Here is a 19,154-nt window from a genome sequence, read left to right as displayed (position 1 = left end):
AGTTCGTGGATCAGTTCGTCAGTATGACGCGGGGGTGTGGGGGAAGCTCCGCAGCCCGTCACCTTGGTCTCGACGCTCGGTGCCGTATTCTCGATAGCCGCCGTCGGGGTCACCGCACCGACCATTGCCGCGAAGCCGGGGTTGTCTTGCAAGCGTTGCCGGCACAGGGCCGCCAAATCCGAGTCCGCAATCTTCGGGCCGCTTGGTGCCGGATTGCGGTCGCCAGCACCAGCCTCGAAAAGGGCCCTTTCTCGAGCCCGGTGCAGAGAACCTGGGAAATGGGTCTGATAGTAGACCTGCGTGGCACATAGCCGGCAACAGCGGACGCCGTCCGGAAGAGGGAACTGCGCTGCGGCCGAGCCGCTCGTTTCGGCTACCGTGTGCCCGCGGAATGGATGGGGCGCCAGGCTCACCTGCCTATCTCGGCGAACCCGCCTCTGCGCTTTCCATGGTGCGCTGCTGCAGAAGGTCAGGGGCGGCGCCCCATCCTGCTGGCACGTCCAGGTGGCCACACTCCTCGCAGCCCGGTCCTGCCGCCGAGCACTCGTCTGACCCGGCCGGCGGTTCCTTTTGGATGTCCGGCTCCGCCGAGGGGCCGGGCCGGCCTGAACCAGGTCCCGTTGGGAGCCAAGCCTTTCTTTTGCGAATGGCCCTGGATGCTGCAGGTCGGAGTCGCCGCGACGGTCGCCGTTTGTGCAGGAATGCGCAGCCATCGATGTTGCACCTTGCGCCTTGAAGTCAGGGAGACAAGTGCCCGCGCACAACGCGCAAGAGTTCCGGTGGCGCCCGGAAAAACGCGGGAAGCCTCCCCATTCGCCCGTCCGTCTCGACCCCCACCGAGGCGGCCACTAATGCACACACGGCAGTACACACACACACAAACGGCGGTCCAAAGTTGCGCTTAAGGAAGTGGGCCAGGACCGCCGGCGCAACCCTATCCCTTACTCTATGCCATAAAACATCCCCTCCGTCAGCCGGGGGAAGCGAGGTGGGTCTCGCGTCGCGGGCCGCAGTGGTTTTCGCCCGCCCTCCCCCGGGGAGGTGCGAGTAGTGGCACAAGGTCGGGGATGCCACTGGCGACCTAGGGCGTCCAAAGAAGCGCGCACGCACACTCGCCCCGGGCACGGGCGCACTCACACACGCACACATGTTCACAGGAATGCCGCCAGACGCGCGCACACAAAGCGGCTGCGGCCACGTCACAGAGCCCGACAAAAGAACAACAAGCGTCTTGCGCGCCTTTTCGGCAGTCATCACCACAACCCCGCAACACCGTTACGACTGTCCTCCCGCATGCGCACATCCGGAAGCAACAGCCAGGCGACCGCAGCTTCCCCCTCGAGGGGAAGCTGTAGCCGACGTGCAAACTGGCCTCCCAAACAAAATATACACATACAAAACAAAAACCGCGACTCCCCGCCGCGTTCCCGCGACGGCTACCGTCCCGAATGGGCCAGCGAAGAAAACCCGCGACACAGCACTGGCGGCCAGTTAACTACACGGAAACTGCGGTTCGTCGCTCTTTACAGCAAACAAAACAAGGACGCACACATGCTTTTGAAAGTAAGAGCACTTACATGCAACAAAAATAAGTATTTACGTAGGAGCAACACGCAATAGCATATACACACTGAAATGAACATGCACTTAGAGCAAAATTACCTAGCATGGGCTGCGGCAAGACTTCTTTTCGGGGAACGCCCGTCGAGAAAGAAGTTTGCTTACTGAGGCTGCGCGTTGCCTGAGGGCCTTCGGTGGCGGAGGGGGTCCGCCGTCCGGCGCGATATCACACAGGTGATCGCTTCCTCACACTGTACCGTTTGTGGTTGGCCACTACGGGTGTGCCCTGTCGCTGGCGCCTTGTACGAACGGGCTCGGGCGTGAAATCGCCAGCCCGAGCGACATAGGCTTTCAGGTCTGCGACATGGGCACGACTTAGTTTCCCCGAAGGGGGACCCTTCAACAAGTACACGAGCGGAGAGCAAACTCTCTGCACTCGGTACGGACCAAGCCACTTAGGTGCCAGCGAGGCTGAGAACCCCTTACTAGCATCGCTAAGCGCGTGGTTCCGCTTCAGGACCAGATCACCCACCTTAAATGAAAGGTGGCGGTGCTTGCGATCGTACTGAGCCTTTTGCTGGGCTCTGGCCTTCGTCAAGCTCTGCCTTGCTCTGCTGAGAGCCTGACAAAGACGGTCCCGAAGCTTCGATGCGTAAGCAGAGCGGTCTGCCTGCGCCTTCTCATCCTCGTGCTGGCGGCGAATTATCCTGGTCATAGGATTCGCCAGCTCCCTTCCAAAATTGAGGAAGGCAGGAGAGAAACCAGTTGAACGATTTTCAGAGGTTCGGATGGCGAACGCGAGCTCGTTCAAGTGGTCAGCCCAATCCTTCTGGCGCTCGGCAAAGGCACAGAGCATGGGTTTGAGCGTTCTGTTCATTCGCTCTGTCAGATTGGACTGGGGATGGTAGGGCGAAGTAGTGCGGTGATCAATTCCAAAGGAACGGCACGTCGCACCAAACACCCGAGCGGTGAAATAGGACGCATTGTCCGTGATCAGCCTTTCCGGGTAGCCGAACCGACTGAACACTTCTAGGATCTTTCCTAGCACCGCCCGTGCTGTCACCTTCCGAAGAGGAAACCGTTCAACCCATTTCGAAAAATGATCAGCAACTACCAACAAGTAGCTATACCCCTGCTTACTCCTGGGGAAAGGCCCCATTAGATCGCAGGTGGCTATCTGCCACGGACGCACACTGTCAATTGGTTTCATCAATCCAGGTGGCTTGCCTCCTCGTGATTTCACCATTTGACAGACATGGCAGGAGCGGCAATAGCGGAGTATATCCCGCCTCATGCCCGGCCAGGTCACAGTTTGGCTCAGTTTTGCAAAAACTTTGGAGCCACCCATATGACCGGCCAAGGGTTCGTCGTGAGAGAATCGCAACAGTGCGCCTCTCAGACTCTTGGGGATAACCACCTTAAAGGCGTCTACGGACTCATCATCGGTGGCTATGTACTTCAGCACGAGCCCATCATTATCCAGCAAATATGAATCCCCAGAGGCCACAGCGACACACGCTGGCTTCGCCTCCACCGCGCCCGCTGCAGTACAAGCAGCGTCTCGGCGCTCTGTCTCCCGGAGACCGTCGCTCAAAGCGCGACAAAACGGGTCATTTTGCTGGGCCGTCAGTAGCTCTTTCCGGCTGAATGCGATTCCAGTACCCACGCCGGCGGGCCTAGTCTCGTCCCCACTCAGGACTGCAGCCATCCCTACCGCCCGCGTCGGCGTCGTGGGTTCGCTTCCAAGAAGCTCCCCCTCTCGCCTGCTTTGCGGCACGCTGCTTGCCTGGATAGCGGCACGGGTTTGCCCGTTTGCGGGCTCTCCCTTCTCACCGCTCGGCGGCTCGGCCACCGTTTCGCCCCTGATACTTGCTGGCGCAAAGGCGCCGCCATCGACTGTCGCACCTAGAGGAAGGCTCCCGGTGGACAATGGAGCACGAGATAGCGCGTCAGCTACCACGTTGGTGCTCCCCTTTCGATATTGCACTGACAAGTCATAATGCTGTATCAGGAGGGCCCAGCGCGCGAGCCGGCCCGCAGGCTCGCGGAGCCGCATCAGCCAGCTTAGCGCACTGTGGTCTGTTTGCACGACAAATTTCGTCCCGTCAAGGTAGACATCGAACTTACGTAGTGCAAACACGATGGCGAGGCATTCCTTCTCGGTCACGGAATAATTCCTCTCCGAGGGTGTTAAGGAGCGGCTGGCAAAGGCCAGCGGTTGCAACACGCCATCAAATACCTGCAGGAGGACGGCTCCTAATCCCAAATCGCTCGCGTCAGTCTGGACAACGAACTCTCTGGTCAGGTCGGGGAGCCGGAGCTGCGCTGTCTCCGCAATGGCGCTAGACAGACGGCGAAACGCCTCTTGCTGCTCAGGTCCCCAATGCCACTCGACAGACTTTCCCAATAGCTTGGTCAAGGGTGCCTGCACTCGGGCACAGGACGGAATGAACGACCTGTAGTAGTTGGCCATTCCCAGAAAGCGGCGCAGGCCGCGTACGTCCTTTGGCACGGGGAAATCGAGTATGGCTCGAAGTTTCTCCCCGTCCGGCTCAATGGAGCCGTTGCCCAGCGTAAACCCGAGTAATTGAACTCGAGTTTGCGCGATTTGGGCTTTCGCCGGATTCAAAGTCATCCCGGCAGCCCACACCCTCTCGAGCACATCGGCAACATGGGTCAAGTGCTCTTCGAAGGTTCGTGAATAGATCACGATGTCGTCGAGGTAGCATAAGCAGTGTGACCACTTGGCTTCCCCGAGAACGCGGTCCATCAGCCTTTGAAAGGTCGCCGGACCATTACAGAGGCCAAAGGGTATACGAGTAAACTCGAACAACCCTCTGTGGCACGTGAACGCGGTCTTGCACCGGTCACGATCATCCATCCGGACCTGTAGGTAACCTTTGGAGGCATCTAGCGTAGTAAAGTACCTCGCACTGCCCAGGTTTCCTACAATGGAGCTAATCGTCGGGAGCGGGTAGGCATCCTTTCGAGTCACTCCGTTCAGACGGCGGTAGTCTACGCAAAGGCGCTGACTGCCATCTTTCTTAGGCACCAGCACAATTGGAGACGCCCAAGCACTGGAAGAGCGTCGGATAATGTCCGTCGCTAGCATCTCATCCAGCAAACCGTCAATCACCTGCCTCTTGGCCAGACTGACAGGCCTAGGGTTGCACTTCAGTGGAAGCGCGTCACCGGTTTCGATCTTGTGGCTCACTAGATCGGTACAGCCAGGTAGATCGGTGAATAGCTCATCGTATTGGCGTAATAGTGACGACAACCGAGCCTTCTGTGCACCACCCAAGTGAACCGCACTGGCGGCCAACGGGTGTAGTGCCTTAACGTGCCGTGCCGCTTTATGCCAATGGGGGCTAGGAGCAGGCGAGCGCACAGCGCAGGGGCTTGCCCCCGAACTTTGCGCGCGGCACGGTCCGAACGCCTCTTCTGCACGGGCAAGAGTCGGCGCCGGCGGGCTGATGAACGGCTTAAGCGAGGAAAAAGGTCCGTCGCGATAGCCACCATTAGCAATGTCCACTACGATCCCGGTTTTCAGGAGAAAGTCCCGTCCGAGAATCACAGGAACACTGAGCCCTGGGAGGTGAATGAAACGCATGCGTCTCAGTCGTTGCCCCCATCTGACGGTCAGCCTTGCGGCGCCTGCCGAATGGGCCACGCCTTTCGCAAGGTTGAAAGTCGTTCGGCTGTCTCTCAAGCGCACTGCGTGCTTGCTCAAATGGGAGAAAGCCTCATCGCCGAACAACGAGGCGCTAGCGCCCGTGTCCAGTAGCGCCGCAAATTCACGACCAGCAAGGGTGATCGGAATAAACGGCGCGTGCGCACCAGCATCACAGCTTGCCCGGTACGCACAGGGAGCTGACAAGGGTTCGGCCGATCGTGCGCTCACGAGCGACCGCGGTTTCCGTTTCCCTGCCTCGCCGGAGGCCTGTCAACGGTGCACTCCCTTGCCATGTGACCCCGCTGCGAACAGCGGAAACAGCGCATTCCAGCCCGATCTCGATCACGGGCTGGATCAGCTGCTCTCCTCCCGGGTTGGTTCGACGGAGTGCCGCGGGGCTCTCTGTTTTGAGGCTCCCCAGCGCGATAAGACGGATGACGTCCCTTTACGCGCGTTTCGAGTGACGGCGTAGTCAAAGCCACGCGCCTCTCATAGGAGAACGGGTCCAGAGCTCGTTCGCTCAGCTCCCAGTTGTTCGTCCCGCTTGTTGCTGCACAGGCAGCCTCAGCGGGGCGCCGGGGGGAAAAGAGCATGGCTCCTCCCCACGCACAGCGCGGCTCAAGGGCCTCGCTGACCGGCGGTGGCGGGCGGTACGCACGAGTGGAGAGAATGTCCCCCTGTATGCGCTTCGCCTCGGCGGCCAGTTCCTCTAAATCACTGAACCGACTGCCACGCAGGTAGGCCGAAAAAGTCGGATGTGCCTGCCGTATCACCCGGTTGACGCGTTCCTCGTTTGAGGCTTGGGGCTCAGCGATAGAGAACAACTCTTCCATCGCTCGTACATATTCCTGCAATGACTCATCCGGAGCCTGCGTGCGTCGCTCCAGCTCTCGCCGCATCCTACCATGGTAGTCTGCGGGTAGGAATTCGCGTAGGAAGGCCACGCGAAACTCCCCGAGGTTTGCTGCTCGGTGGCCGACAAGTCGATACCACCTGGCAGCCGCATCAGTCAGTGCTGCGGGAACGACGCGTCCCAGCACATCGTGTTCATCCAATCCCATGGCTCTTTGATAATGCGCCAGGTTTTCTATGAATTCTCGGGCACTCACCAGGTCGCCGTATCCACGGTATATCGGAATGGCCAACTTTACCGCTGGGCGAGTGAGCCTCGGCGTAGCGACAAGGGCTTTCACCGCCTCAGAGAGGGTTTGGATCATGCCTGCAGCGTTGCGCAGCAACGTGTCTGCTCCAGCTTCGCAGGAAACTGTTGGAGCGTTGCAGGTGCTCTCGAGCGAAGGAGCTATGGCTCCCAACTCGATAAGTGGCGCGGAATCCAAGGGGGTTCCGTTCGCGCCGGCCCCGGAACAAATGTGGTTCCTAGGGGGACCGTCCCGTTGTCTTCCGTCGCTACCGAGAGCGGCGGAGTCGCTTAAGCCACGTTCGGCCAGCGTTGACAAAATGGGTCGTTGCTCCGATGCTGCGCCACTGGGCACTGCACCATGCACTCCAAAGGGAGCCTGAGAAGCAGAATTGTTTGTGGAATGGCTGGGTGCCCCACAGGGGGTCGCAGCTGACCACGGTGCCTTCTCACTGCTCAACGTGTTCGCAGCCAACGGGCAGAACTCGGAAATGGCTGAGGCCACTGTACCGATCTGCCCACCGTAAGCTCCGCAGGGAGCCGATGAAGGGCGAAGTGGCAACATACTGCCGCTAGCTCCACTGGGAACAGCTCCACTGGGAACAGCTCCACTGGGAACAGCTGAAGGCAGCGGTGCCGACACACACGGTTCGGGGAGCGCCAGGGCTCCGTTCCCGTACTGAGCTACGTCCACTCCAGTGGGAGCGGTATTATAGCGCCTCGCTGTCGTGCTCACCCCACTGGGGGCGGCAGTACGCGAGCGTGAGTTTATGCTCGGCTCGAGGGGGGACAAGGCCCCGCTCTCGCGCAAAGCAACGTCTGCTAACGTAATGAGGGGACAACGGCCGCTCTGGTTAGCAGACATGGTGCGGTCAGCCAGATCGCTCAGGCGTTAAGGCTTTCCGAATGAGTTGCCAGAAATGTGCAGGTACGCAAAATTCGTGAAGAGCAAGGCTCCGTTCACAAACGTGCTACGTCCGCTCCAGTGGGAGCGATAGCGTAGCACCACGCTGTCTTTTCAACCCCAATGTGGGCTGCAGCGAGCGTGCGCGAGAAGGATTCTGCCAGCAAACGAACTTATGCGCCACTTTGTGATCTCTCTCACGTGGTGTTCCTATGGGAACAACCTAGACCACCACGCATGCCAAGGATCCGAGCCCAAAGGGACCGATACGCTCAGCCGCATGTGTTGCAGGCGACACTTCGTGGTCTCTCTCACGTGGTGTTCCTTAAGGGTCCACCTATAGACCACCACGCGCGCCGAGGATCCGATCCCGCAGGAACGATACGCTCAGCTGCGTGTTTTTCGTGTGCCCGAAGTGGACGCTCGTTCGGTACTTTGCAGAGAGTCGTCCGATAGCGAAAGGCGGCAAGGGGCCGCAGTGGCTAGCGGAACTGACACTACGAGTTAAATCGCAAAGGCGACTAACTCAACAATGTGCTGTAGCCAACGCTACAAGGTGGGGACGAACTGCTGTTAGCTCCGCAGGGAGCCGTTACAGGCGGTTGTACCAACACGCACAATTTGGGGGAAGCAAGGCTCCGTTCCCAAACGTGCTACGTCCGCTCCAGTGGGAGCGATAGCGTAGCACCACGCTGTCTTTTCAACCCTGATGTGGGCTGCAGCGAGTGTGCGCGAGAAGGATTCTGCCAGCAAACGAACTTATGCGCCACTTTGTGATCTCTCTCACGTGGTGTTCCTATGGGAACCACCTAGACCACCACGCCTGCCGAGGATCCGAGCCCAAAGGGACCGATACGCTCAGCCGCGTGTGTTGCAGGCGACACTTCGTGGTCTCTCTCACGTGGTGTTCCTTAAGGGTCCACCTATAGACCACCACGCGCGCCGAGGATCCGATCCCGCAGGAACGATATGCTCAGCTGCGTGTTTTTCGTGTGCCCGAAGTGGACGCTCGTTCAGTACTTTGCAGAGGGTCATCCGATAGCGGAAAGCAGCAAAGGGGCCGCAGTGGCTAGCGGAACTGACACGACAAGTCAAATCGCAAAGGCGACTAACTCAGCGATGTGCTGTAGCCAACGCTACAAGGTGGCGACGAACTGCTGTTAGCTCCGCAGGGAGCCGTTAGGGCAGTTGTGCCAACATGCACAATTTGGGGGAAGCAAGGCTCCGTTCCCAAGCGTGCTACGTCCGCTCCAGTGGGAGCGATAGCGTAGCACCACGCTGTCTTTTCAACCCCAATGTGGGCTGCAGCGAGCGTGCGCGAGAAGGATTCTGCCAGCAAACGAACTTATGCGCCACTTTGTGATCTCTCTCACGTGGTGTTCCTATGGGAACCACCTAGACCACCACGCCTGCCGAGGATCCGAGCCCAAAGGGACCGATACGCTCAGCCGCGTGTGTTGCAGGCGACACTTCGTGGTCTCTCTCACGTGGTGTTCCTTAAGGGTCCACCTATAGACCACCACGCGCGCCGAGGATCCGATCCCGCAGGAACGATACGCTCAGCTGCGTGTGTTTCGTGTGCCCGAAGTGGACGCTCGTTCGGTACTTGGCAGAGGGTCGTCCGAAAGCGGAAAGCAGCAAAGGGCCACTCTTGCTACCAGACCTGACGCGGCGAGCCTGATCGTTAAAGCGTTCTGGCTCGGCTATCAAGCGGCCAAAGGCTTAATGAGCCCTTGGCCCCACGTTGGGCGCCACTTTGTGGTCTCCGCCTATATAGTGGTGCTCCGCCGGGAGTCACCTAGACCACCGCGCAGGTCCGAGGATCCGAGCCCCTCAGGGGGACGATCAGCTCAGCCGCGTGTGTAGCGTGAGCCCGAAGCGGACGCTCGTTCGGTCTCCTATGGGAGCGAAACAGAGCGCCGCAAGGAGAAGGCCCAGAGTACAAGGAAGGCGTTTATTGCACGACCACCTTGGCGTTCAGGATATCTGTACACACCCGTTCTGGCGCGGGGCTCATGAGCCGAAGCTCCCGCAAGCAAAGGGGTGACACTCAGCTATCTCAAAACGCGGTAGCACGCCGCTATACGGGAGGATGGCTCCCAACGACCGTGCTACCAGGGCAACGTTCTTTCAGCTCGGGGTAGCCTCCGAGGGCGACTCGGCGCAGTACGACCGCGCACGTCAAGTGAGCCGCGTCTCTTTGGCGTAGCCTTCAGAACAGGAGCAGCGAATAGGTACGCAACCGCCTCGGGTCGAGGACCTTCGGCGAGACCGGCCAACCAAAGGGATGACCGGGAGAATGGGAAGTCAGTACGCACCGTTTCGCTGTCCGAGAGCTTCTCCCCGCGTTGCCGCTCCTCGGTCGACTTGAGTCGCCAGGAAAGAGGGAACGCGGGTTCCCGCCCAAACAGACCAATCGGGTGAGCCCCTGGACCGTTCGGGGGCGGACGGCAACAAGTGCCGTTCGGCGCCCTCGGAGGAATGAGAGAGGGGGAAAGCGGTGGACCGCGCGCGCGAAGTTCAAAAGCGAGCTCGCCGCGCTCGGTTCCTATGCCCAAAACGTGCTGTGCTATGGCGCTGCAACGAAATGGGCTACGCAGTCCCCACAGCCTGTATTGAGTCCAATCTTAATAAATGCTCTTTGTGGCTTCTCGAGAGCTTCGCCTAGGGTCGCCCTTGCTGCGCGCGCGGTCTCGCCTTCCCCTAAGCTGGGGCCGGCGGGGCGCGTACGCGGTACCCGGCACGCATGGCGGCTCGGAGTGCTCGAACCCGCGGTGGTCGTCCGGCGCGCGCGGCATCGGAGCGTGCGCGCCGTGAGCGTCGCGAGGAGAGACAACAGTATATATATATATATATATATATATATATATATATATATATATATATGACGACAACCAAATCCTTTCTTTTTTGCGGCCTACGTGACGGCAACAAACATAAAAACAGAAAACGTCACACACACACACACACACACACACACACACACACACACACACACACACACACACACACACACACACACACACACACATATATATATATATATATATATATATATATATATATATATATATATATATATATATATATATATATATATATATATCGAGAGAGAGAGAGAGGGAGATGTGATTTGCCCATCTCCATTGGAAAAGTAGTATAGTTGGTACGCCCCTGGGTACTGTGTGTTTTCAGAAAGCAGCCTACTAGAAAAGCGATCATGTTGCTGCTGTACGTGAGTTGTTTTCTAAAATTGCACAGGTGACGATGACATAGAAAAGTATAGCATACGCAAGGCGCTCTAGTACGTACATACAAACAATAGCAAGAGGTACGACCAAGACCCAGTAGAGGAAGGCTGTCAGGACAGTGCTTCGAAAATGCGTTTCTTTGTCCAACACAATGCGCATTCTTAGTGCTATTGTTCCTTCCGTGATGTCCTCTTGGCCCAGTCTCACAAACGTCCTTCTTACACGCGCGCTCCATCAAGCATGATTATCATTTGTACTCCCGTATGTCCTTCTTGTATCCCGTTAAAAAAAAAAAACGTACACAACAACACGTCAACTTCAACATGAACAGCTACCATAACTGCTTAATGCAGAGAACGTAAGGTGCTTGTGCACATGTTCTAGATAAATGCCGGCTGTTTCCGCAAACACTTTCAAAAATGTTTCAAGATTGCCTTAGCAGAAAGCACAATTCTAGTCCATGAGGTGGTCAACTCGAAGAGACGGGCATTACTTGCACAAATAATTTAACTGGATAATCGACTAATTAACATAATTTTCATAATTACGTTCTTAACTAATTACCTTACGGTACATATTGCAATTTACAAATTCTAGCCGAGCAGTTCGCGAGGCGGATTCACTTTGAACGAATTCTCAGGATGACACTAGTTTCGAGATATTTATTCCCGAACTTTGTGGAGAAATGCATTAGCGTTCCAGGTACTTTTGTGCTTCAATGCATAAAACGACGTTTCGTTAAGAGTCAGTGGAACGACAGCGCATTTTTACCGCAAGTCTGACAGCGCATATCTCGTGGCTGGTGTCATCCACACAATTCTTTTCAAGTGGATGTGCCTTGCAGAATTGCAGAACCCGCTAGAATTTGGAGGTCGCAATATTTGCCATAAGGTAATTAGTAAAAAAAAATATTTAGGGATTGTTTGGTAATTAGTCGAGCAGCTTATGGGCTAGAATTGTGCTATTTACCACAGGCAAGTTTCAAAAAATTTTTGAGAATGTTCGCTGAGACACCCTGCAGGTTATTGAAGGAATCTGCAATATCGGTGCTCTTTCTTCATTTACTGCGTCTTCTTCTTTTGTTGAGTGTGACACGGGATACTTTGCCAACGTTAAAAAGAGCTGTTCAGAGTTCATGTTCTCCCTCTTGGTCAGGCAGCGCGCATATGGGCACTCATTTAATTTGTTTGACAACGCACCGTCGTGCTATAGCGGTGTCATGCACATTTATGTGTGCGCGCTAACTTCCTTTTTGTGGGACTGCACTTCAGATAAGTATATAATGCTAAGATAAGTATATAAGTATAAGTAGATAAGTAGATAAGTATATAATAAGTATATAAATAAGACTCTAATAAGTATAGATGTTTCCGCCTTTCGCTATTCCATAAAATCTACCACCACAACCCTTTGTTGAAAGAACAGCTTATCACCCAACCGTCATACATATCATCTCGCTCTGACCATAGTTTGAAAGTTGGTGTGCCGTCTTCACGTACTAAACTTTGCGGTAATGCATTCATCCCTAGCACAAGCAAAGATTGGAACCACCTTCCCGCCACGTTTAATCTGTCTTTGCATATTGCACAAATGTTTTGTTATGTTCACGCACTCCTTTCTGTAATGCCTTCGGGCCCTGAAAGTATCTTACATAAATAAATAAATAAATAAATAAATAAATAAATAAATAAATAAATAAATAAATAAATAAATAAATAAAATAGAATTAAATCTGACTTCCCTAGAACACTGCTTACGTGGTATCGAGGTAGACGGTCTTAATCATCGAGACGCGGTGAACACCGTCGCCAGAACCCTTCACGCCCGCTCACAGAACGAAACAGTTTTGCGATTCGCGCGGTGGCCGAATATGCTACGAATGTTCCAGTCAAACAATATGAAATACGCGTGTCACGTGCAAATGGCAGGCAGATCATCCGCTTCCTGCTCCGTACAAACGGGTGAAGCTTCCCATAGCGACATTTCCTGATCGACCGACGGCTGCCAGCCACACATAGCCGTCACGCGACTGAACCTTCCTTCCTCAACGGGAGAACCAAAACAATCTTTTCCGGCCGCATGCATACCCATATATGACTAATCCAGAACGGAGGTTGAAATGCCGTTGCGCCCGTTTTCACCACCGCGCAAGGTGGCGCGCGAGCGCTAGCGGATGTATTGAGCGGACGCTGAGGTCGCCTTCGAAACGCAGCCGGCGCTGAATCACCCAAAACAAACGCAAACGGAGCGCTCGTTGGCAGCGCGGCGCCGAAAAAAAAAAAGGAAACAAAACAAAGGAGCGCGCTAGTTGGGAAACATTGGGCCGCAGCCGCGCGAGGGCGCCCCTCCCATCCAGCCACGCTGCCCGACACGTGATCACGGGAGTGGAGAGGCGGTCGCGCGCCGGACGACGCGGTCGCCACGTACGACGTAGTCCTTCGCTTACACGCCTCGCGTGTCTGCCATCATAGGGACAACGCCACCGTTACAGAAGTTTGATAACAGTGCGCCGAGGAGTGCCGCAAAGGGGGCTTTCGTCCCGCTGACTGTAGCTGCGGTTCCGCTATCGCCGCTGAAAGCAAACAAGTAAGAGAGAAAGGAGGCCAGCAGAACACGCGGGCGGGCAGCCATCCAATTCTGCGCCTGGAGAGCCCGCAAGTCGGAGTGAGTGCGTCGGCGTCGAACGGCATGCGGAGAAGTGCGCGGCGATCCTGCTCTTCAGCCAAAGAGCAGACAGTCGGTCTTAAGTGACGTCGTACTTGCTGCTCCATCTGCTGCTGTTTTCCATATAGCGCAGCGCTGCAGCCGCCACCGCAGCAGCAACAGTGCGATCCTGCCGTCCTCGTGTTTTCCGGTCATCGCGCGAGTTCGCGGAGGCAGCGCGCCGCGCACGAGCAAGAAGAACCATGTGCACCGCACAAGTACGTGACGCTGGTGCCGACGACGCCGACGACGCCAGCCGGCTGTGCGGCGTGGGCCGTTTCAGGCCGCGGGCGCTTCAGGTGTTCGCGCGTCCGCAGCTGTTCACGTTGTTGTACAGTGCCGTCAGCATCCTGCAAAACGCGCACTTCTACTACTTCTTCGCCATCATGTCGACGCTGCAGCGGCGGTACGGCCTCTCCAGCTGGTCGATCACGGTGATCCTCTTTGCCGACAGCGCGAGCCCTTTCTTCGTGAGCTTCTTGGTGGGGCACTACTCGCGCACCGTGTCCAAGCCGCTGCTCATCTTCGGTGCCATCGTGGCCCTCGTTGTCAGTTGCGCGGTTAGTGCTCTGCCATTCTTCCTGTACGGGCCTGGGCTCGCCTTGGGTGTCGTCGACGCTGCTTCCCGAGACGCCCTGGACACCTGTCAGGCGCCGGACGCCGTGCAGCCGCTCCCGCAGCCCGGTTGCGAGAGCCGCGGCATGCCGGAGTCCGGCGTCGTGACGGCCGTGCTGTTCGCGGCCAACTGCTTCTACGGCTCCGCGTACAGCGTGCTGTTCATCTCTGGGAGCACGTACGTGGATGACAGCGTGAAGAAGAAAAACTCTCCTTTGCATTTCGGTGAGAATGCTTGCTGTCGCTGCACAACAACAATAAGAAGCGGGCGCGGCATCTAGATGTATACACGTGCTGATAGTTTTCAGAGACCGAAGCAAGGTGCTAAGTTTGTCTCTGCAAGAGTTTCTGTGTGAAAGGCAGGCAGTGTCTATTCTCCCGGCAGCCGGGAGAATTTCCAAAACGAATTTCGCTCGCCTTCTATAGGCCCTCGGAAGTCACGTGACAATCTGCCGGGAAAAACTGTCTGCAGGCGTATCCGAGAGCCTGCAGGTGTGCCCCAACCTAACCAGCCTAACCTAACCTAACCTAACCTGCCCTTCCAAGAGCCAACAGGAGGTGAGTGCTGGGAGACATTCATTCCCGGCTGCCGGGAGAAGTCACTGCCTAAAGGAAATGGGTCGTGTAGCTGCTTGTGAAATGTTTCTGGGCGTGCATGTTTAATTAGGCGCTTGTGAAATGTTTCTGGGCGTGCATGTTTAATTAAGCGACCAGGCGCAGCAGGACGGAGCACAGGTTTGCCGGCTTTATTTCCGACTGAGGCAGTCGCATTTTTCATGACAAACGTAATCCAAGGTGGAAAAAAAATAAATGTGCCCCATATGCGTAAGCAGGCGTAACCATTTTGCCGACTATCGACGTTCCATGTCGTTCAACGGGGACACTCTGTTGATCTAGTCACTGGGATGAATGTAATATGAGAGATAAAGTACTGAGTTCCGTAGGTCTGGGCAGATTGCTTACCTTTTCGTCGAATGCACGCAGCTAAATTGGGCTGAGAAGAAAAGCAAATACCATGGTACAACTTGCAGCTCTATCGCTTATGGTCCTGAGCGATCTTACGTATAGTTATTTCAGTAATCCACAGAAAACGTGCACACTTTGAGAGGCTGAAGTTGCACAAGTATTTGTGCAAAGCCCTAGCCTGAGGGTTGCGACTCGAGGGGTAGCAATAAGATCACCCAGATTCGAATGGAATTGTCATACATGCTTTTATTGCCATATATCTTATGCATATTTTTTTTTTTGCAGACGGCAACAGACGTGCGATATGCGTTTGGCCGTTGTGCAGCTTTTGCATGGGCTGTGGGCATAGTCCGACAGAGTCTCCCTATAAACAGTTCTGCCTTGCCACAAGAAAGCACGAACTATTGCAGCTGAACTGTGCGTCCACCAGTGCTAGATAGCCGAAGTACAACTATTTCATCGTGAAGGCGCCACAGAAACAACTTTCTCTTAATAACCGCTAGTCACGTGACGCGCATGCTCGTACCTCTGTAAATGAAGTAGCTCGTGTTCACAGCTACCATACTTGTTTGCAGATGTCCTACTTTTATTTACAGCGGTCCTACGTATCCCATCCAATTCATAAAAATTGCTAAATCCCTGTCAACAGCTTTTGTGCGTTGCTGTTCTGCGCATTTGAAATGTCGAAAATGAATAAAGCGAGATCAGCAACATACCAAGTCGTGGACCTTAGCGGATGTGGTGCGCCCTTCTTAGTGAGTCTTCAAGGGGAGTATGGTAGCGCGATTCAAAGACGGGACAAAAGAAGACACAAAGGGACACACACAGCGCTGTGTGTGTCCCTTTGTGTCTTCTCTTGTCCCGTCTTTGAATCGCGCTACCATACTCCCCTTGAAGATGTATTACCAACAAGCCCACATTGCAACCCTCGTGAACTTCTTAGTGAGGTCTTAGTGGTCGACATTTTCTTGTCCCTGCCCTTTGCCTCTATTACGAGACCTAAAACCTACCGCCTAGAACATATTTAGCATCAGCCAAAACACCATTCATTCATTCATTCATTCATTCATTCATTCATTCATTCATTCATTCATTCATTCATTCATTCATTCATTCATTCATTCATTCATTCTTGTTTTCTAAAACGCTGGGTAGTCTATAAGAAGACGCTTGTTACAGGTGAGACACTGGTTTCTGGGGCCTCTTGGTCTGGGCAGTGCATTGGGCGTCGTCTTCACGCGCGTCTTTCTTGTATACATATTCTCATGCCATTCTCTTTGAGGTTACTTGTTCAGTGAACTTTTCAAAACAGCGCATATGGAGACATACGCTTTGTTAGTAAATGTGTGAAGTCTAAGAAGAAGAAAACGCCGCCACTATAGTTCACTCCAGACGGCGGACTGAGTTACAGGGAAGCCGGCCGACACAAGTAGTACCTGAATCGTCGTATGAGGTCGTTGTTGAGGAGGTCAAGACTCGGAAGTGTTCTGGACAAGTTAGGTTGGCGATGCCCTCCGAGGAAATTGCACAAAATCTTACATACCGCCCTATGATGACGGCAGTATATCTGCGGTTTCTATAGACAGAGAGGAACCAGAGAGATATATCTAAAATGTTACTATATTAAGGTTTGTTCTTGGTTTTCCTCTCAGAATTTATAGGGACCTGAATAAACAGTTGTCGTATGCGGTCCTGCCTTGGCGAAATATTGTGTTCACGGAAACATGCTCGCTATGCATTTCTTAAATAATAATAATAATAATAATAATAATAATAATAATAATAATAATAATAATAATAATAATAATAATAATAATAATAATAATAGTAATAATAATAATAATAAATAAATAAATAAATAAATAAATAAATAAAAATAAACTTTGTTTGGTTCAAAATACAAGATCTCCAAGCAACGACGTTTGAATCCTATGCCAAAGACCGCTTCTCAGCACTAGAAGCCTCAGGTGACTTTCTGTAGCAAAAGAGCGCCACCGCTTGACCTTGCAAGGAACACTGTTACAAACTCTGCTCAATGTCCTAGAAAGTCCCGGGTGCCTGCACAAAACGAATCACCATTTCCACCACTCAGCCTGAACGAGATGCCTTCGCTAAATTCAATTACGGAGATTAGGTGCTTCACGATCGCACTTTCGGCAGTTTCTTGGAACCGTATATCCAAAAGATGCCCGTATTCAGATACACTTCTTACGTAAAAATTGTTCGTAAGAGTGAATGCCAGAATACGTACTGTACTGTGCTGTACTTCTTCCTTTCTTTTATTATTAGTACCTGCCAACAGCTCAAGGGGCTCGGCGACAGCTTGTCAACACGCTGAGACGCGTATTGTATATGTGCACAAACGCGAGGCGATTCAGAGCGCGATGTATAGTAATGACAGTTCAGTGAAAAATTGTAACACATCAGAAATTGTTTTGGCTGTGCAATTGACTTGCGCCTTCTTGTAGCAAAGGAAAAGCTTTTAAATCTCAGAAATACGATCGTTAGAACACGCAACGGTTTTGTGAAATAGCGAGTTGAGCGAGTATTAAAGAAAAGTAAAAAAAGAAGGTAATCTGAGTGCCAGCTGCTCTTCTGTTATGGAACTCAAAACGGCAAAGAAGAAAGTTGATTAGCAGTCAATAGTGGTTCCTCCAGAAATGCCTGTAAGCAGACAGAGAAACGTAGTGTTCAAGCAGTCATAATAGGGCATACGTCACTTCGGCTTTGAACTTTCTCCTTCCACGAGCAACGTGAGCTGATAGATATCTAAGACTTTTCTCGAAAAGAAAAAAAATTTATTCGCTTTTTATAAAGAATGCTATTTTGTACCTGCAAAGTAGTCAGAAGGATTAATGCAGAAGCACTGTGACAGCCCCGTTTCAGAGGCATTGCAAGTGCATACCGCTGAGGCTAGTTCAATGACTGCGGTTATTGCGAATCAATCAATAACTCAAACAATCAATCACTCAATCAATTTTATTTACCAGAACAATGAACTGGAGAGACATCTGGGCAAAATGCTGTCTCATCAGGTTGAAGAAAGCCGAGACCTTTACATGGCAGTGGCATTCACAAACATATATATATATATATATATATATATATATATATATATATATATATATATATATATATATATATATATATATATATATATATATATATATATGATATGTACATCGTAAAATAGTATGCATCTTGAAAGAAAAAAGAAAAAAAGTCTCAATTTCGCCCGAAAGGTGAAGCATCGATCGCGATAGCAAACTATCAGACAGCTATACGAATTAAGGATAGTAATTTTATCCGCCATTTAAATTTATATACTCGCTTACTCACTGAATTGAGAAGCGTGGTGTCACGCGCGCACGAGCAAACATGGTCACATCTCAATCGATGTGATTGAGATGTGACCATGTCGGACTGCCTCTCGCTTCAACGCGAACTGAGCGTTGTTGCGACTTTGAGGTGGTCCCGTAGCTCTCGTCACCCGTTCCGTGACAGAGCATTGGTAGCGAAGACTCCGAGTCAGGCGTCGGTGAGAATAACGAAAGGGACTTTATACACTATATACAGGTCATTATACAGGACAAGATAGGGTCGGCACGGGGGCCGAGAGCTAACAGCAAACGCGACTGTTCTCGCACGGCGACGTCCGGTGAGACTCCAACGCGTAGCACATCCCACTCCACTCGAGAGCGGCACTCGGCTCACGGTGGTTCGGTGGATCCCGTTCTCCCGGCGGCGGCGTCGGGGCTTATAAAGCCCCGAGAAACGATTGTCTCTCAAACGGCCCAATACAAAGCCAGCACTGGACGGTCGTCCGAGAGGTCCAAGCAGCGACCGCGCTGGCCACGCCTTCAAATTTGCCGCGAGCGGTGACCTCCAGGGGAAAGGAAATACGGCGCCGGGCTGTCTAGCACTTTGTTGCACGTTTGGGCATGTCGCTCGCCGATGCTCCTCCTCAGGACGCCGCTGCCTGGCGGCTCAGCATCTTGACTTGTCAAGGGCGAGTTAGTGCGCTGTACCTTTCGGCGCAGCCCCGGGTATGTCCAAAGTGCGTTCGCAGGACAAATTCTGCATCTTGTAGATTCGCAATCCTGGCTTGATGTAGGGGCACAACAGCGTCGAGAACACAGCGCACACGCAGCTATCGGCGCTCGGCGCACTCCATCCCCGTTGGAGATCGTATTCAAGAGAGGGCCTGCGCGGCCGCGCCACACGCATCCGCCGCCCCCTCGTCCCTTGGTGCCTTGCGCGCTCTAGACCAAGCAGCCATCGCCGGCTCACCTTCGTACGCTTTCACTCGCACAGGCAGCATACCGGGTGCGGCTGCGATGTCAT

At 53.6% G+C, this 19,154-nt stretch overlaps 1 protein-coding gene across 1 annotated transcript in view; it reads left to right on the top strand.

Moving 5' to 3' along the window:
- Positions 1 to 12,892: 12,892 nt before the first annotated feature.
- The window catches only part of LOC135914097 (solute carrier organic anion transporter family member 74D-like), a 35,505-nt gene continuing 29,243 nt past the window's right edge, over positions 12,893 to 19,154 (top strand). The window contains exon 1 of the mRNA XM_065446856.2: positions 12,893 to 14,069. Within this exon, the coding sequence (XP_065302928.2) occupies positions 13,433 to 14,069 (637 nt within the window). The 5' untranslated portion in view covers positions 12,893 to 13,432. The remainder of the gene's footprint in view (positions 14,070 to 19,154) is intronic.

Source organism: Dermacentor albipictus, chromosome 1, assembly GCF_038994185.2.
Source record: "Dermacentor albipictus isolate Rhodes 1998 colony chromosome 1, USDA_Dalb.pri_finalv2, whole genome shotgun sequence".
NCBI classification, from domain to species: domain Eukaryota; kingdom Metazoa; phylum Arthropoda; class Arachnida; order Ixodida; family Ixodidae; genus Dermacentor; species Dermacentor albipictus.
Note: the sequence above shows the minus strand (reverse complement) of the source record. Positions and strands in the feature narration are given on the sequence as shown.